Genomic DNA, 18,658 nt, shown 5'->3' on the forward strand with positions numbered 1-18,658 from the left:
TGGCCGCCACTCCCAAATTAATCAAACATTCAAAACTTTGGCAAAGTAGCAGGGTATAAAATTAACCCTCAAAAATCAATGGCTTTTCTGTATGCCAACAATGAGAAAAGTGGGGCTGAAATTAGGAAAGCAACTCCATTCATAGCTCCACAAAAAATAAAATACCTAGGAATTAACTTAACCAAAGAAGTGAAGGACCTCTATGATGAAAACTTTAAAAACCTGAAAAAGGAAATCAAAACAGAACTTAGAAAATGGCAAAACCTCCCATGCTCCTGGATTGGAAGGATCAACATCGTGAAAATGGCAATACTTCCCAAGGATATCTACAAATTCAATTCGATACCTGTCAATATTCCAACCTCATTCTTCAAGGAAATAGAAGAGGCAATTCAAAAGTTCATATGGAACAATAAAAGACCCTGAATAGCAAAAACAATCCTTAACAGAAAGAACGGTGCTGGAAGAATATCAATACCAAATTTCAAACTCTACTACAAAGCCATAGTAATCAAAACAGCTTGGTACTGGCACAAGAACAGACCTCAGGATCAATGAAATAGAATTGAAAACCCAGAAATGAACCTACAGACCTACAGCCATCTAATCTTCGATACGGGAGCTAAAAAAAATAGAATGGAAGAAAGACAGCCTCTTCAGAAAATGGTGCTGGCAAAATTGGTTAACTACATGTAGAAAACTAAAGCTAGATCCTTATATATCACCTTGCACCAGAATCAATTCCAAATGGATCAAAGACCTCGGAGTCAAAGCAGGCACTCTGAAAACATTACAGGATGGAATAGGAGAAACCCTAGGTCTCGTTGGCACGGGCCGAAATTTTCTGAATAGAGACCCAGAAACACAACAAATCAAAGAAAGGTTGGACAAATGGGATTGCATGAAATTGCAGAGCTTCTGCATGGCAATGGACATAGCTAGCAAGATCAATAGAAAGCCTACGGATTGGGAGAAGATCTTCACTAGCCATACAATGTACAAGGGTCTCATATCTAAAATGTGCCTGGAACTCAAAAAATTAAATCCCCCAACAACAAACCCTCAAAGAAACAACTGCCCAATAAATAAGTGGGCTAAAGACTTAAAGAGAAACTTCTCTGAAGAGGAAAGACCAATAGACACATGAAGAAATGCTCAACCTCCCTAGCCATAAAAGAAATGCAAATCAAAACAACATTGAGATACCACCTCACCCCAGTTAGAATGGCTATAATCAAGAACTCAAATAACAACAGATGCTGGAAGGGATGTGGACAGAAGGAAACCTTACTGCATTGTTGGTGGGAGTGTAAACTTGTTCAACCACTTTGGAAAGTAGTATGGAGGTTCCTCAAAAGTCTCCACATAGAGCTCCCCTATGACGCAGCAATCCCACTTTGGGGCATTTACCCAAATGATCACAAACAAGACCATACTAAAGCTACCAGCACATCTATGTTTATTGCAGCATTATTTACCATAGCTAAGATATGGAACCAACCCAGATGCCCCTCAGTAGATGAATGAATCAAGAAAATGTGGTATATATACACAATGGAATTCTATGCCTCCATCAGAAAGAATGACATTGCCCCATTTGTTAGGAAATGGAAAGACTTGGAAAAAATTACATTAAGTGAAGTAAGCCAGGCCCAAAGAAACATAGACCCCATGGTTTCCCTTATTTGCAATAACTAGTATATGTCTGAGACAAGCAGAAAAGGTCAGATAAGTTGGTGTTAGGTGAAATGAACCCTAAGATAAGTATTCAAATGTTTTTTCTTACATGCTATTGTTTCTAACACATTTATAAGATTATTTCTTTGTTGCTTTGTATGTCCCTCCCCTATGGTATAACCCCTGTTTTCACTGTAGTTGATGTTGGTATAATTTGTGGAGGGGAAGGGAAAAAACAAATTGTTTAAATAGGGATACAGGTGGACCCATTGCAACAATGAGATGTACAAGTCGTTATGTTGAAGAACGAACTTTACAACTTTGGCCGGGGGTGGCGGGGTATGGGGGTGTGGGCGGGTGGGGGGGGGAGATGGGAATGGATAGGAAGGGGAAACAAAGGAGAAGGCAACAATGCTTGATAAGAAATATACTCATTATCTTGCCCATGTAATTGTAACTCCTCTGTACAGTATTTTCACAATTAAAAAAAAAAAAAAAGCACTTGACCTAGGACTAGAGTATAACATGTGTCTTCCAGTCCTGTGCATGTTTCATTCATGGCAAAAGACATCTCAAAGCCATATATTTGGAACTTCGGCTTAGCTAAGTTGATCAGTACAAAACTACTATAGGTATGTTGATTACAAATTAGATTACTGACTATGGATAATTTTTTTTATCAGTACTAGGGTTTGAGCTCAGGTCCTTATGCTTTGTTAGTCAGGACCTTTTTATTACACATTGGCCCTTTTTGCTTTCCTTATGTTTTGGATAGGTTCTCCTGTTTTTATCCTCAGGGTCAACCTTGGACAGTTATCCTCCTCATACACCTTCCACATGGTTTGGACAACAGATGGTAATAAGTTATGTGGGGGGGAAAAGTTAAAAGGATGGAGAAGAATTGATGGGAGGCTCTTTTAGAAATGATGGTGCTAGAAGGTCCATGTTGGCATTTGGGTAACAGTTTAGTATGATCTCTTTAAAGTTGTACATTTTTCTGCTTGTGGCAACTTAGGATATGTTGGATAAATAACTTTAAAAAGTTAACACAGCTAATAAATTGCAGACCTTTCTTATATATACACTTCTCCTCTAATTTGGGGAGGGGAAGGGAAAAAACAAAATGCTTAAATAAGGATACAGGTTGACCCATTGTAAGAATGAGATGCACAAAACACTATATACAGGTTGACCCATTGTAACAATGAGATGCACAAAACACTATGTTGAAAATGAACTTTACAACTTTGGTGGGGTGGGGGATAGTTGTGGAGGTGGGAGGGAAGGGATGGTAGGGGGAAAACAAAGGAGGAGGCAACAATGCTCAATAGGAAGTGTACTCATTACCTTGCTCATGTAACTGTAACCTCATGTAACTGTACAGCATTTTTACAATAAAAACCATACAAATAACTAAATAAATTGCAGACCTTGAGCTCAAACCAAGCTGTCTAGGTTCAGAGACATTACTCTTGCTACTGTACTAGTGTTTGTGGAAGTAATCCAAACATTTTAATGAAAGTATTTTATCTGAACCTAGACTTTTTTTTTTTTTTTTTTTGCTTCAAGTTACTGATAATCACCTGGTATGGAATAGCTATAGGGGTTGGGAAGTTGGCTCAGTGGTAGAGCGCTTGCCTTGCATGCATGAGGCCCTGGGTTCGATTCCCCAGCACCACATAAGCAAAAAGAAAAAAGCCGGAGTGGCGCTGTGGCTCAAGTGGTAGAGTGCTAGCCTTGAGCTGAAGAGCTGAGGGACAGCGTCCAGGCCCAGAGTTCAGGCCCCACGACTGGACCCATGGAATAGCTATAAACAGCAACCTCCTTGGTAATGTAAGCATTCTGTAGTTTGTATGGTTACCCTAAGCAACCGTGGAGACAGTTTTCCAATAGATGGTCCTGTCTGAACTCACCTTGTCCTTAATCTAATCTACAGACAATCTGGGTTTCCTTTGGGAAGCTCCAGGGCACAATAGCCAGATTTCATATCAGCTAGGCCATAATGTCCATTTATACTAAGCGATAGAATAAGGAACATATGGTTGGGGCCCTAGGAAGGGTCAAGTTAAGTTACCATCTCAAAGAAATACAACTTTACCTGTTTTTTGTGTGTGGGGAGTGCTGGTACTGGGGCTTGAACTCAGGGCTTCATGCTCTTACTCAGCTTTTTACACATGGCTGATGTCCTACTACTTGAGCCATCCCTTCATTCCAGTTTTAGCTGGTTAGTTAGAGATCAGAGTGTCATGAATTTGTATTCCTCAGCCTACCTTGAATGAGATCCCCAGATTTATAGATGTGAGCCACTAGTGCCCTGCAGGACTTTACTTATTATAAGGCAAATGAATTTGAAGACCTGGTAGCTGAGAGATAGCTCATCCTAGCTGACTATAGAGTTAAATATATCCTAATCTTGGTTCCAGTTTATAATCCAGTTTACATCTAGAGAGCCTATATCACTGTTACAAGCTTCCTTTTGGGGATTTCATTGTAAATCAGCACTTGTATTAAAGGATGTGGGATGGGGGCACAGAAGACTTGCCAAGTTAAAATGGGTGACATGCTTACTCATTTAAAACAGTTTAGTCAGAATCAAAGTAGAAACCATTGAATGAAATAGCTTTTAAATAGCCTGTGGATTTAATTTCAGTTTTCTATGTTCTTTGTTAAATACAAATAAAAATTAGGTCTCATCATAGGTCTGAACATTTTGGGAGGTTAGATTATTTATTCTACACATGAGAACTTGTAGTAAGCTAGAGTTCCTATGCCAAGGAATTTTGTTTAGGTAGCTTGCTAGATGTGGGTCAAATGAGTCGGCACTTTTTGTTCCCTTTGGAGATATACAGTTAATTACTTAATTGTAGTGACAGTGGCTAAAAAAATACAAGAACCCAGGTATAAATGTAAAATGCTTCCTATGTATGTTATCTAAATTGGTCCCTAATGCTATTGGTCCATAAAAGAAGATATGCTGAGATACAACTCAGATGATCTGGGAGTAATGGTTTAAGGATGGGAAACAGTTCTAGTAAACAGCAAAACAGTATGCTGTGTATATGTTACCTTCTTATTACATCATATAGAAACAGCTTTAGATTTTTTCACTGATCATTATTATTTGGAGCTATTTCATATGATCATATTTATTCCATAAAGCAGCTATAGAGTCTTAATTATTATTTGTCAAACTTAATAATGTTTAGGAACTTCATCATATTCCTAAAGTAATATTAGTATTATTTTTCATCTTTAAGGCAGTGTTTGTGGATACCAAAGAGGAAATTCTCTGGTATAATTTCTTAGTCTTTTTATTCTTATTCTCATTTTTAAGAAGATTACATTTTCTAATCTTTCCCCATTCTGTTAGTTTTTTTAAATGAAAATAAAATCCTACTTAAATTGTAATGGAAGAACATACAAAGCTACCTATTTTGTGCAAAAGGAAATAAAAAACATCATATCTCCTTTTATATTTCAGTAAGGTATTGTTTGCAGCAGTTCTTTCATTAAGAATAGATGTGAAAAGCAAGTAAAATATAAAATAACTGCATTTTAATCATGTTCATCAGATACCTTTTCCATTTCTTTCACTGTGCATTTGTAATTTGGATGATCTAGTTTTCTCAGAAGTGACTATCATTTAGACTCATAAATATCTCTGGTTAGTTAACCCATTTCAGAGAATGCTACAATATCAAGGTCCTTTTGAGAGCTACGAGTGTCCCTATGGTAATATCCTGAGAAACCCACTTCTTGTTGTTGTTGGTGGTAGTCGTTGGACCTGAACTCTGGGCTTGGGTGCTGTCCCTTATCTCTTCAACTCAAGGCTAGTGCTTTCCTACTTGAGCCACAGCGCCAATTCCGGCTTTTTTCTGCTTATGTGGTGCTGAAGAATCGAACCCAGGGCCTTATGCATGCAAGGCAAGCACTGTACCACTGAGCCACCTTCCCAGCCTCCTGAGAAACCCACTTTTAACATTTGCTTTATAAAGTGGTTTATGATCTCCCTGTTGAAGTCTTTATTGTTTGGGAATAGCAGAAGAAAATACTGAAGTGTGAATGTATGCTTGTGCTTGTACTATTTTGTGAGGGTTGGCACTATTCTGTGCCCTTCGTGAGCCCTTTGTGTTGGATCTATTACAAAGAGGACGTATGGGTGACAAAGTGTAACTGGGAGTCTAGGGAAAAGTAGAGGCCCTGTCACTTAAAAGCTCTAACTATATAGTAGTAGCATTACATATAATAGTAGACAGTGAGAGGACTTTTTTCCTTGTCCACACTTCTGTTAGCTTTTCATTGCTGTGTTAAAATGCCTGGGAAAAATCAACTTAAAGGAGATAAGTTTTAGTTTGGTTCACAGTTTCAGAAGTTTTCATCTATGACTACTTGTCTTTCTTGTTTCTGGATCTGTAGTGAGGCAGAACATCATGATAGAGGGGAGGGGCATGAAAAGCAAAGCTGCTCACCTCATGGCAGCTGAGATGCAAAAATAGAGCAGAAGGGGCAGGGTCCCTTCAAGGGCACACCCCAAAGATCTACTCCCTCTAGCTGAGCCCCCAACCTCTAATTTTCACCTCCTCAAAGTAGTACCACCAGCTGGGGACCAAACCTTCAACATAAACCTCAGAGGACACTCAAGATAGACACTATAACAACATTTAATAAAGTTCTGTTGGACCTTTGATCTCTTCCTTTCACCATGTTGTTTTTAGTTGTTTGCAAAGCTGAGCAACCAAAGGCCTCTGGCATTTGGGTCAGAGCCTTCCCTGTAAAATCTCCGTGGATGAGAACACAAGTTCTCTGTAGACACTCAGCTATGAATGGAGTCCTGAACATCTACTTTCATTGTTCCTCTGATATTGTCGGAATGGCGGAAAGTTTGAGGAAGTAGCTTCACATTCTTCTGAAGAATGTAAGCTTCTTACAGTGGGACAAATCAGAGTTTGTTTCCTGAAATTGCCATATGCTGGCTGTGAGACCATAGACAATTTGTTTTACTTCCTGAGATTCTGATAGCTTATGTTTAAATTGGACAGTGATAACAGTTTCTGTTTCTCTAGGTTCCAGTGAGACTGAATAAAATTATGTTTAAAAAAGCACTCCACATTGAAGGTATTGTCAGTTTGAGTAAAATGATTGTTTTGTGATGATTATTGGACTGGTTGTTAGGAATCACTAGCAGTTGCCATGGTGTTCTACTCATGGTGGGGGAGAGGAGAAGCCAGATGAGAGAACCACGATTGAAGACCTATTTCATATCTAGTAATCTGTCAGTGGTTAATATCACAGTTTCACCATAGTCTAACCACTAAAAGTCTTCATCCACAGATCAAAAGATACTTACTATTTGTCAATTTACTGAGAGAAAACCATTGCTAGGTTCTTTAATTTTGTTTTTATTTTTAAAAGAGCTAAGGCAATTGGATGCAAATGTACTATGCCTACCAAGCTTACTCATAAATGTGATTTGAATAGGATTGTAGTTCCCCAGTGATAGCAATATTCATCAAGTAGTAAATCATGAAATTATAGTTTAAAAATGTCAGCACACTGTAAGTATTCATTTAGCATTTAGTGAATAAATTCAGGTATAAGCCACTTAATTTGCCTTGCAAGTAAATACTTAGAAGATAGAAACCAACTACTTTTAATAGCTTTATATTCTGTTTAAATATTTATGATGACTAGTAATATATTTGAATAGGTGGAAAAGGTACACTAGTGAAAAGTTTTCTTCTCAACCTACGAGTTGTTGAGATATTTTAGTTTTATATAATTATCTCTCTGTATCTGTGGGTTTCACATCTTGGATTCAACTAAGTAAATAAACTAAATAAATGGAGAATCTTTTTTTTAAAAAAAGTCAGAACATCTCTAGACCCTTTCCTCATTATTTCCTAAGCAATTCAGTATAATTATCTACATAACATTTATGTTGTATAGATATAATAAGTATTTAGCGATTGCTTGAAGTATTATATAGGTGAATGTTGGATAGTTTATATGTAAATACTACATCATTTTGAGCAAGGGACTTGAGCATCTTCTAAGTTTCTATCTGTGTTGGGTCTTGGAATTTTTCTTTGTCAGATATCAAGGGATGACTTTATAAGAAAATGTGAATCTTCTTACACAAATGGAAGCATATATTACCTTCATTTCTTTCTTTTAAGAGTGTATCTTGGGTATTTCATATCACTACATAACGATCTTATTTTTCAAAAATAGTATTCTATTGTACCAACTTTCCTCTCAAGAACTATTTAGGCTGTTTTTGGACTAATGTAATAATATAAATGTTTTGTTGCAGTAAGTTGTGTTTGACTAGTACATAAATTATTTTACATTTGCATGTGTGGGAGTTTATTTGTAGGCTAAGTTCTTAGAAGTGGAATTGCTGGCTCATGGAGTAAGTACTTAAGAAGTCCCTGGTATGGCATAGTAAGTATTTGTGCTTTGCCTCAGAAGGAAAAACATTATACAATTAATAGCTATATGTTAACTCTTTTTAACCTTGAATGATTCTCCAAGTATCTTTAGAAAACAAAACAGATAGCTAGAAACTAGAATTTCTACCATAGTTCATTTCCTAACTTCAAAATAGCTCTCTTTAAGACTATTTTTCTGATATCAGAAATAATAAAAGGCATCTTCTCCATTTTCATATATGACAAAGGTGGTAATTACAGTGGATTGTGGTCTTGAGCCTGTGCTGTATACTATGCTAAATGCTTTATTTCATCTAGTTCTCATTTAAAATACTTTGTTATATAGTAAGCCTACCCCAATTGTGAGTTTTCACATGCGGTATTGACCAAGTACAATCAAAAAGTAATTAATTGAAATAATAGAAATTTCCAAGCCCAAAATTTTAATTTCCATGCACTTACCACACAGCTCAGTTGATTTGGAAAAGCTCTTATGTTATTGAAGCTTTTACTTTGTTATTGTCGGCTGTGTTTCAATTGTGTGATCTGCTAAATGTTTCTTTGCCCTCGATTTTGTGAAAATATACCTCTTAAAGCAAGTGGTAGCTGGGCACCGGTGACTCATGCCTGTAATTCTAGCTACTCAGAAGGCTGAGTTCTGAGGATCCCGGTTCAAAGCCAGCCTGGGCAGGAAAGTCCATGAGACTCTAATCTCCAATAAACCACTAGAAAACTGGAAGTGGCGCTGTGGTTCAAGCAGTAGAGCGCTAGCCTTGAGCTGAAGAGCGCAGGGACAGCGCCTAAGCCCCTTGAGTTCAAGCCCAGGACTGACAAAAAGAAAAATAAAAAAGCAAGTGGTGCCCAAAAAGCAAGGTAGAAGTTACAGTTATCCTCTGAAGCTAAAAAAGGCACCTCCTGTACTTTATTTAAGTGATAAAGTAAATGTTTTTTAAGTCTGTTGCTAGGTGGCTTGTCTTTAGAATCCTAGACGTAGACTCCCAGATTTCAATCCTAGACTTGCTATTTTATGGCTAAAGAAGGAAGTGACATTGGGAGCACTTTCAGGCTGACTCTTGTGTTGTTGATCCTGACATAAGATATTCCAGGTTGATCTTGTAAACTTCTAGTCTCCCTTACCTCATCCCCGGTTCTGGAGTCAATCACTTCTCTAAAAGGCACCCATTACTGGGTGTCCTGTGTTTCTAGGCCCTTTTCATGAACAGAATTAGGAACTAGCCTTAGATTAAAAAAATACTATAAAATTTTAAATTGCCATGATAATTTTTGTATTTTGGGGCTTTAGTTTGGTATTCATTCACATATATAGAGGGGGGATATATTTAGGAATGTCTATGTATGTGAATATATAATACATAGATACAGTATATGTGTATATTTACAGCATATAATGATCATCTCATGGTAATTGATATATCTAGCATCTTACATATTTGTTATTTCCTTGTGTTGGGAGCTTTCATAATCCTCTATGTTCCCTATTTTGAAATATAGAACCAATTGTTGCCATCCAGTTACCCTACTGTGTAATAGGGCATTTGCAGGAGGTAGGCACTTTGTTAAAGTAAAAATGTGGTTTATGTTCAATAGTTATCATAAGATTAGTATCATAAGATTTTAATTTTGGTTTTATAGTAACAATTTTTATAACTGTATAATTACTTGCTTTATACATATATTTATACATATATTTATTTGCTTTATACATATATATAGATTCACATATAAAATATAGCCTAAAATAAAAATACCACTAATAAGGCTTTCAAATAAATTTCTTTACCTAAAGATATATTGCACTAAGGATAAATTTTTTATTTCTAATTATATCATCAATTTGATATCTAGCTCATTGGTTCCATTTTATTTTAGATGTCTCAAGATTATTTTTAGGGGAGATGGGAAAGGATGAGAAGGGGAAACAAAGGAGGAGGCAACAATGCTTGATAAGAAATATACTCATGGAAGTGGCGCTGTAGCTCAAGTGGTAGAGCACTCGCCTTGAGCTGAAGAGCTGAGGGACAGCACCCAGGCCCAGAGTTCAAGCCCCACGACCGACAAAAAAAAAAAAAAAGAAATGTACTCATTACCTTGCTCATGTAATTGTAACCCCTCTGTACTGTATTTTCACAATAAAAAAATACTATTTTTAACTTCAGTTTTTATTTTTATTTTTTTAATGTTTAAAGCATTTACCTGATTTCTGAGTTGAAGCTTATATAATGTAACAATATGCATTCAGGGAAATGTGTTACCCCTCTGTCTTTCCTCCTCTTTCCTAATTTTCAGTTTATCCTTTTACTGTTTCTTTTTGCAAATACTAGCAAATGTTGTATATATGTGGTAGAGTAGGTTTATCTAAAGTGTTTGTCTTTCCTACTTCCTTGAGTAATTCTTCCATAATGATATTTTTTCTCATCTAGTCCCTCCCTCTCCCTCTCCTCTCAGTACTATACATTGGGATCAAGTAGGAATATTTTCTATGCAGTACATTCTTTGAATGAGAAACGTTATCTAGATTTGCTATTTGCTCAAGAATGCTGTGGGTGGATTCTCCTTGATTTACCTCCTCATTAAGTAGAAATAGAAGTTGAGCTGACAGTTAGATGGTCTAAGTGTTAAAGAGTCACAATCTCTTTTCTGTTCTTGAGCAGCTGGAGCAACGTGATGAGTGGTAAGGGGATAGAGACTGGTGCTAGTTGGTGTAGAAGGCCTCAAGTAACCTATTTTCTTAGAATAGTTCTTAGAACCATTTCATTAAATGTCAGATTGCATCTATCTATAAAGAAATGCTCCTTGGATTCTGGCCTGTTTTGCTTTCCAGAAAGTGCAGACTTGCATTCTTTTGTACCAGTTAGGAAGTTAACTTGGAGAAAAGTAAGATGATCTTAAAAAGTAGTTATTCTTTCTTCTGTAATCTGTCTCTGTAACCAGTGGTAATCCCTTCTACATAGGGCTTATTAGTAAGAGTACTCTGAAACTATTCACTTTATCGCTTTTTATTCAATTTAGAATTTGAAGAATGGGGTTATAATTCCATGCTTTATTATACTGTATTTCCCCCAACTTAAAATTAATTTTGAGTCTGAAGAAGTTATATGCCAAAGTTATGCAAAGCTCTGCTCAGATTTTTTTGTTGTTGTTATTGCTTCTTTGAGATAGCCTCAAATATACATGTATATGTGTGTGTGTATATATATATATATATATATATATAGTATCATATATATTTCTAACTGCTTCTGTAATAATAAATATTGGAGTTTGATTCTAAATAATGCAACTCATTGGATTTAATTTGGGTAAGATACACAATATGTACATAGTGAACTTACTAAATACTGGTTCAGTCTATACATATATTGTAAGGTCATTAGGGGAACAGTTTCCTGTTGATAGACATTTATGCTTATTCTATCTTTTGCTGTTACAAACAATATTGTTGTGAATACCTGGATATACATTCGTTTTTAGGCTCACCTGACCTGTGGTTATGTCTGTAATATAAGTCATCAGAAGTAAATTTCTAGTTCAAGAATTGAAGGAATTTTGGTGCAGGGATTAAGCCCAGAATCTTGTGCTGGCTAAGTCTGTGGTCTTCCACTGAAGACCTACATTCTCTGCCCCCTTTCTTGATATCTCCCTCTTCCTTTACATTAAATTGCATCCATTTTCATTCTGATCAATGATACGTGAGTGTGCCCAATTGTACTGTACCTTCACCACTTATTTACTAGATCTAAAGGGAGCAGCAGAAGAGAGGAAATATTTGTTTTGTGAAAAGACAGAAGCTTTGTGGAGAAGATATTAATATTAAATCTTGAGATATTTATATTAAATCTTGAAAGGTGGAAACATCAGCATCAGATGGAGAAAAGACCATTTGTGGGAAGTATAATAATGGTCTATTAACTCTTTAAAAAATTGTCTAAAATCTCTTGTTTGCACCCAGGTTCAAGAAATATTTGAAGAGCTAGTTAATAACTTTCAAGTTTTTTAAAAATAAAGTTTTACTAGCAAAATTAATTGCATAAAGGAGTTTCATTGCACTATATCTATTACATATATAGGCCACTCAGCCACACTCCTGGCCCAATATGTATTTACATTTTACATTGTTTATTGCAATAGTTTTCAAACTTTGGCATGTACCAGAATCACCCGGAGAACTTGTTAAAGTACACACAGATTGCTGCATTTTGTCCCCAAAGTTTCCTATTTAGCAAGTCTTAAATGAGACTGAGGAATTTATACTTCTGACAAGTTCCCAGATGATGTTGGTCAAGAGAAATACTTTTAAATATCTATCTGTCTGTCTGTCTGTCTATCTACCTATCTACCTATTTATCGCTCTATCTAGATAGAGAGATAGATAGAGATAGATATATAGATATACAGTCAGTCATGGAGCTTGAATTCAGGGCATGGGCACTGTCCATGAGCCCTTTTTGCTCAAGGCTAGTGCTCTACCACTTTAAGCTACAGTGCCACTTCCCGGTTTGAGATAAGAGTCTCAATGGGGACTTTTCTGCCTGGGCTGGCTTTGAACTGCAGTCCTCAGATCGAAGTCTCCTGAGTAGCTAGGATTACAGTGTGAGTTACTGGCCCCAGCTCCATTTATACTTTTTACCAAAGTAAAGCATTTACCTAAAGTTATATGTAACATTTATTTTACATAATTGTACTACCCAATAAGGGGAGTTGGAGTTAAGGTGAAATTCTAAAGAGAATGCTCAGACTTTAAAAAATTGTATAATGCACAGTACTTTCATTAAAGATGAACTGTTAATGAAAATTTTAGTCTTTGTAACTTTCTTTTGTAATTTAATTAACAATGAAATTTTGTAACTTTTTTCCTAGCATACATCTGTGGATGGATATACTGAACCACACATTCAGCCTACCAAATCCAGTAGCAGACAGAACATCCCCCGGTGTCGAAACTCCATTACATCAGCAACAGATGAACAGCCTCACATTGGAAATTACCGTTTACAAAAAACAATAGGGAAGGGAAATTTTGCCAAAGTGAAATTGGCTAGGCATGTTCTAACTGGTAGAGAGGTAAGTGTTTATGATGCCTTTTAATACCTGCCTCGACCTTTCCAAAGTCTTGTGAAAAGCTTTCTTATGGCTGATGTTGGGGAGGAAATGACCTTTTGTAATACTCTGGATGCTGGAATATATGTATTGGAACATTCGGGGTCAGATGATTGGAGGCATAAAAGTTAACTTTTCAACATTTAGAAAAGAAATATTCCAACATGTTAACATCTCTAATAGATGAGGTGAGCTTAGAGGTTAACTTTCCTCAGCTTACCTTTTGTTTGGTTTCAGTGATGAACATTTCTGATTACTATTGCTACCCTACCTCAGGAATAAGGCTGTAATCAGTTTTTTCATTACTGCTTAAGCTAAGGCATCAACATATAGAAAATCACCCACTAATTTTTATTTGTTTAGAAGCTGCATCAGACAAGTATTGCTGTATAGATTATTTTCTCCAGTGATAACGGGATTTGTAAAATCTTTCCTCCCTCTCTTCCCCCTCCCTCTCTCTCTTTCTCTTTCTTTTCATTTTTTTCTCTTTCTTTGAGCCCCACTTCTAGCTCTGTTGCTTTAGTTATTTTTCAGATGGGGTTTCATGTGCTGTTTTCCCTGCCCCCCTACCCACCCCACACACCCCACACTGGCTTCAGACCACAGTCTACCTTTGTAAATAAAAATTGCAATTGAAATTACTGATTTGTACTATCACTCCCAGCTTATTTGTTGAGATGGAGTCTTGCTCTTGGGGCTCAGACTGCTTTTAAATCTTGATTCTCCTATCTTTGCCTCCCACATATGTGTTTTAACTAATTGTACTTAAATAGCAAAAAAAATGTATATTTGCACATGGGTGCATTATAAATTTATGTCTGCATATTGGAGTTAAAGCCATTTAAACACACCCATCATTTTAAGTAAAGATTCAACTAGGAGCCAGGTGCCAGTGGCTCATACCTGTAATCTTAGCTACTCAGGAGGCTGAGATCTGAGGATTGCAGTTCAAAGCCAGCCTGGGCAGGAAAGTCCGTGAGACTCTTATCTCCAATAAACCACCAGAAAACCAGAAGTGGCTCTGTGGCTTAAGTGGTAGAGCGCTCAACATGAGCTGAATAGCCTCAGGGACAGTTCCCAGGCCCAGAATTCAAGCTCCATGACTGACCAAAAAAAAATATTCAACGAGGATCTGATTAGGACATTCTTTTTTTTTTTTTTTTAATCTCAACCATAAAAATGTTTTTAGTAAGTTTTACCTTATCCTGTATGTATGATCATTGTTATTTCTCAATAAATTTAGTCCTTTCTATTCATTCTACCCCTGGGGAGCTGTTCAGACATGCTACACAGGCAAGAACATTCAAGGATATTAGAATCCCTTTTTTCTTGCTATAAGTATCCACTCTGTAAACAATTTTATTTACGTGAACTACAAGTTAATAAGCCACTCTTCCTTATATTGTTTGCTTATCAAGATCATGAGTAAGATACAGGATAATGTTACATTAAAAGGGGAAATTTGGAATTTCATTGACACAGAATCAGAGAGGGTAAAGGCAGGACAGGTAGAATATATTCTAAAGCTGCCCAGTTATTAAAATTTTACTTTCTAATTATGTGAACACTCAAATAGAGCTAAATAATATATTAAGAAATAAAAAATGTTTATTTTGTTTTTGTCTTAAAATGTTTAATAATTCTTTTCTTTCAGGTCGCTGTGAAAATAATAGACAAAACTCAGCTAAATCCTACCAGTCTACAAAAGGTATTTAAGTTAATAAAGTAAATAGAATATTTGTTATTGTTTTTATATAATGCTATTATGTAGATGACAATGTTTGTTATTAATATATACTGCTAAATAAAGTCAGTCACCTGATACTTTTTTGTGTGTGTATTGGTCTTAGGGCTTGAACTCAGAGCATGGGGCGCTGTCCCTGACCTTTTCTGCTCTAGGATAGCACTCTACCACTTGAGCCACAGCTCCATTTCTAGCTTTTTTTATTGGTTAGTTGAAGATAAAGTCTTACAGACTTTCCTGCTCAGATTGGTTTTGAACTGTGATCCTCAGATATCAGCCTCCTGAGTAGGTAGGATTAGAGATACAAGCTACCTGTTCCAGGCTTCACCTGACATTTTTTATTAGTTACTATATTTCATTAGCATATGAAGCAAAGACATGACACAAAACAATGTTATAACTGAAAAATATCTTCTGCAGAACCAGAGTATTTCAGATTTTGAAATACTTTCATGGCTTTATCCGACTCTATACCCATATAGAAACAATTTGTCTATTAATTTAGTAGAATAAAACTTTGTGTCTAATATTTGAAAAATATTTAGGATCTTTTTAAATTAAAAAATCTTCTCTTTGGGAGCCAGTGGTTTGAGATTGTGATCTGAGGCCATCCCAGACATAAAGAACAAGTTGGTAAGACTCCACACAGTGGCCCAAGCCTGTACCTCAGCTGTAAGGCAAGCAGTGGCAAACATGTCATTTGATCAGTGTGGGGAAGTAGAAATGGGTGAATCACGACCCAAGCCATCCTGGGCATAATGTGAGATCCTTCCTTAATAATAACAGATACAAACAAGTTTGGAGGCATGACTCATGTGGCAGAGAGTCTGGTTAGCAAGGCCCTGAGTTCAAACCCAGTACTGCTTGCCCCTCAAAAAAACCCATCTAGCTATGAGTCAATATTGCATGTACATAGGTTTTATTTGATTGATTTACTTGGCTAACCTTCTTTTTCACAAGATTTGTCTTTCAAGTAATTCACAGTAAACAACTTGGCTCTTCCCTCAAGGTGTGAAACTATAAATGTATGGGTAGGAAAAAAGCATTTAGGATGTGAAATATGGTAAACCAGACCTGTTTCTTGCGACGTCATTCATTCCTTCAATGGAAAAACTTTCTCAGAAATATGTTCTTAGCATTTTAATGAGCAAATGATTTAGTGATTAGGCCATGAATGCTAAGTTTGTATATATTGAGATAATGTACATTATTATTTTATTAAAATATAATAGGATTGTAATTACATATTTAAATGAATTTGGATTCCTAACAGAATCTTAAAAGAATTTTTAGTCTGGTGTGGTTGCATTTGCTGTGATTCTAACTAATGTTGCATTTGTGATATCAAAACTTTGTTCTCACTTGACTCAATGCCAGGTAACTTAGTATATTTTTATATATTTCTCCTTAGAGATCTATCTCTGTTCTTTCCTGAGATTCCTTTTAAATTGCCAACCAATGTAATGTTTCATAGCACTGATATTTCTGCTCAGTGAGAACATGAGAGGTTTGCTGGATTCTTCTTTTTCTGTGAAGGTGAGATATATTATGGGTCTCTGTGAGAGAAAGCCTTTCCTCCTAGCATCAAGTCTTCCAGCTAAACATGATGCATCGATGTGATAGAATGACAAAAAGACATCCTCACCAGGCTGATGAATTTCCCAGAGATGCCTATTTTTAACTAGGCTATAGCCTCAGAATTTTTGCTCACCAAATTAAGTGCCTAAGTATAACCAGTGGTCTGGTCTTGTCAGTGGGCTAGTAGGTTTTATGCTTTATACTTCAGTAAGTACTGGTTCCTTTGGTAAATGGAATGATGACAGTTAGGACTTGTAACTGAGAAGTGCTATATAGCATGACCTCCATTGTCTTTCCCAAGAAGACTCAGAGAAAACCATTTAACAATAGTTTTACCTGTTCAAACATATGAATATGAAACTGAATGTTGCTTTATTTATCAAAATAACCAGAAGATTTGCTTGCTGATTGATGGTAAGTAGTTGGTTATAGATTTTGCTAGTCTTTACTGATAAAATACTGCTTTTCCAAACAGACATTCAAAGAGTGGTATAACTTTTTTTCTTTAAAGTGTGAAAATAAAAGCAGAGACTATTAAATGTAGCCACCACGCTTCCTATGTTGTTGTTTAGATAATTTGCCATTGTGCTCATTTATTTTCTTGCTGGTAAAGTTTTAGGGGGAAAAATAGATCATGGCTTGATTAGTTTCCATCATTATAGAACATTCAACATTTGGCCTTATCTAGTTTGTCAGTAGCATCTTCCAGCCAGATATATTTTAAAAAATAAATAGTGGAATGAAATGCAATTCATTTGTTTTTCCCTCACATTGTTAAAGTTCTACAGGTTAAAAAAATGCTAACACATGTTTCCAGGCCTCTGTTAAAAGACACAATAGAATGCTAAGAATTCACTTTAATCTCACCTTCAGAAATGCTTGGTTAAATCTCACTCTGTTTTGGTTTACATTTAAACTATCACCCTCTTTCATACTTTTCCATATGTAATTTATCTCTAGGAAATATTACCAAACCCCCTTGGGTTAAAAAAAAAAGTTTGTGAGACACTGTTTCTGAGGAAGAAACTGGATTTGGTAGTGTTCATACCATATTTGGTAGTGTTATCCTAGCAGTGATTCTAAACCTAAAATGAAATGGGTAGATTAAGGTCTAACCATAAGCCTGGGCAGGAACTAAGACCCTAGCTTAAAAACAGTTGCAAAAAAGGACTAGAGCTGTGGCTCAGCAATAAAGCACCTCCCTAGAAAGTTGAAGGCCCTAAGTTCAAACCCTCAGTCCAAAACAAAAAGCATTTGAAGCACAAGTCTCACCTCATGTGTTCATGATTTTGAGGATGGTCTGTAGTGATCCTTGGGGGTCTTTTAGGGCAGAGTAGCACTGTTGAAAGAAAAGCAGAAGAATGGCTTAATTTTGTTCATAATTTATACACTTCCAATTTAAGACTTTTTTCAGAAATTTCACTCCTTTTGAAACTTGGGGCACATTACACATAGATGACAAAATGTCTGCAAACATTTTTGTATCTCCTGTGTATTATTGCTTTTATTGATTTACATTTTTATTTTACTGTGTTACATTTTATTTCCAGAATTCAGAAATGGCTCTATGGCTCAGGAGTGATGCCTGAATAGCAAAACCTGTAATGCAAATGAAAACAGGGATTAGGCATAGTGGCACATGTCTATAATCCCAGTTACTCAAAAGTTTGAGGCACTTCCTACTGGTCATGAATTTCTGCCTAGCCTGCACAACATAGTGAAGAATGCATCTCAAAATAAATCCCTAAATAAATAAAATATAAAAAATAAGAATAAGACCACTGCAATTCAGAATTGTGTTAAATAACATGATTGTTGCATTAAAGTTATATAGGATATGAATCTCTGTGTTAGGATAGTGATATTTGCATCAACAGAGGAAGTGTAAGCCTTTCAGTAACTGACATCTTAGATTTTATTAAATTGATGCCAGGTCTTAGCGGCCTAAGTCATGTAAACGTATGTTACTTCCCACGTAATTGTCAAAGAACTCTCAGATAGGCAACTAAAACTTTCAACTATTGCAGAACAATCTCTGTCATGTTGAATTATTTGTTCACTTTAAATAGAGAGGAAAACACAAGCACAGAAGCAGTTTTCAGAGTTCAAG

General features: G+C 36.1%; 1 protein-coding gene and 1 pseudogene across 2 annotated transcripts in view; both read left to right on the forward strand.

Annotated features, from left to right (window-relative positions):
• Positions 1-18,658, forward strand: part of Mark1 (microtubule affinity regulating kinase 1) — a 91,490-nt gene that overhangs the window by 21,256 nt on the left and 51,576 nt on the right. For both annotated transcript variants that reach the window (XM_070022771.1, XM_070022772.1), the window contains exons 2-3: positions 12,987-13,190; positions 14,881-14,934. In XM_070022771.1, the coding sequence (XP_069878872.1) occupies positions 12,987-13,190; positions 14,881-14,934 (258 nt within the window). The remainder of the gene's footprint in view (positions 1-12,986; positions 13,191-14,880; positions 14,935-18,658) is intronic.
• On the forward strand, positions 3,440-3,561 carry LOC138827305 (small nucleolar RNA SNORA70; annotated as a pseudogene).

Source organism: Dipodomys merriami, unplaced genomic scaffold (assembly GCF_024711535.1).
Source record: "Dipodomys merriami isolate MVZ:Mamm:240054 unplaced genomic scaffold, mDipMer1.0.p SCAF_153, whole genome shotgun sequence".
Classification (NCBI taxonomy): domain Eukaryota; kingdom Metazoa; phylum Chordata; class Mammalia; order Rodentia; family Heteromyidae; genus Dipodomys; species Dipodomys merriami.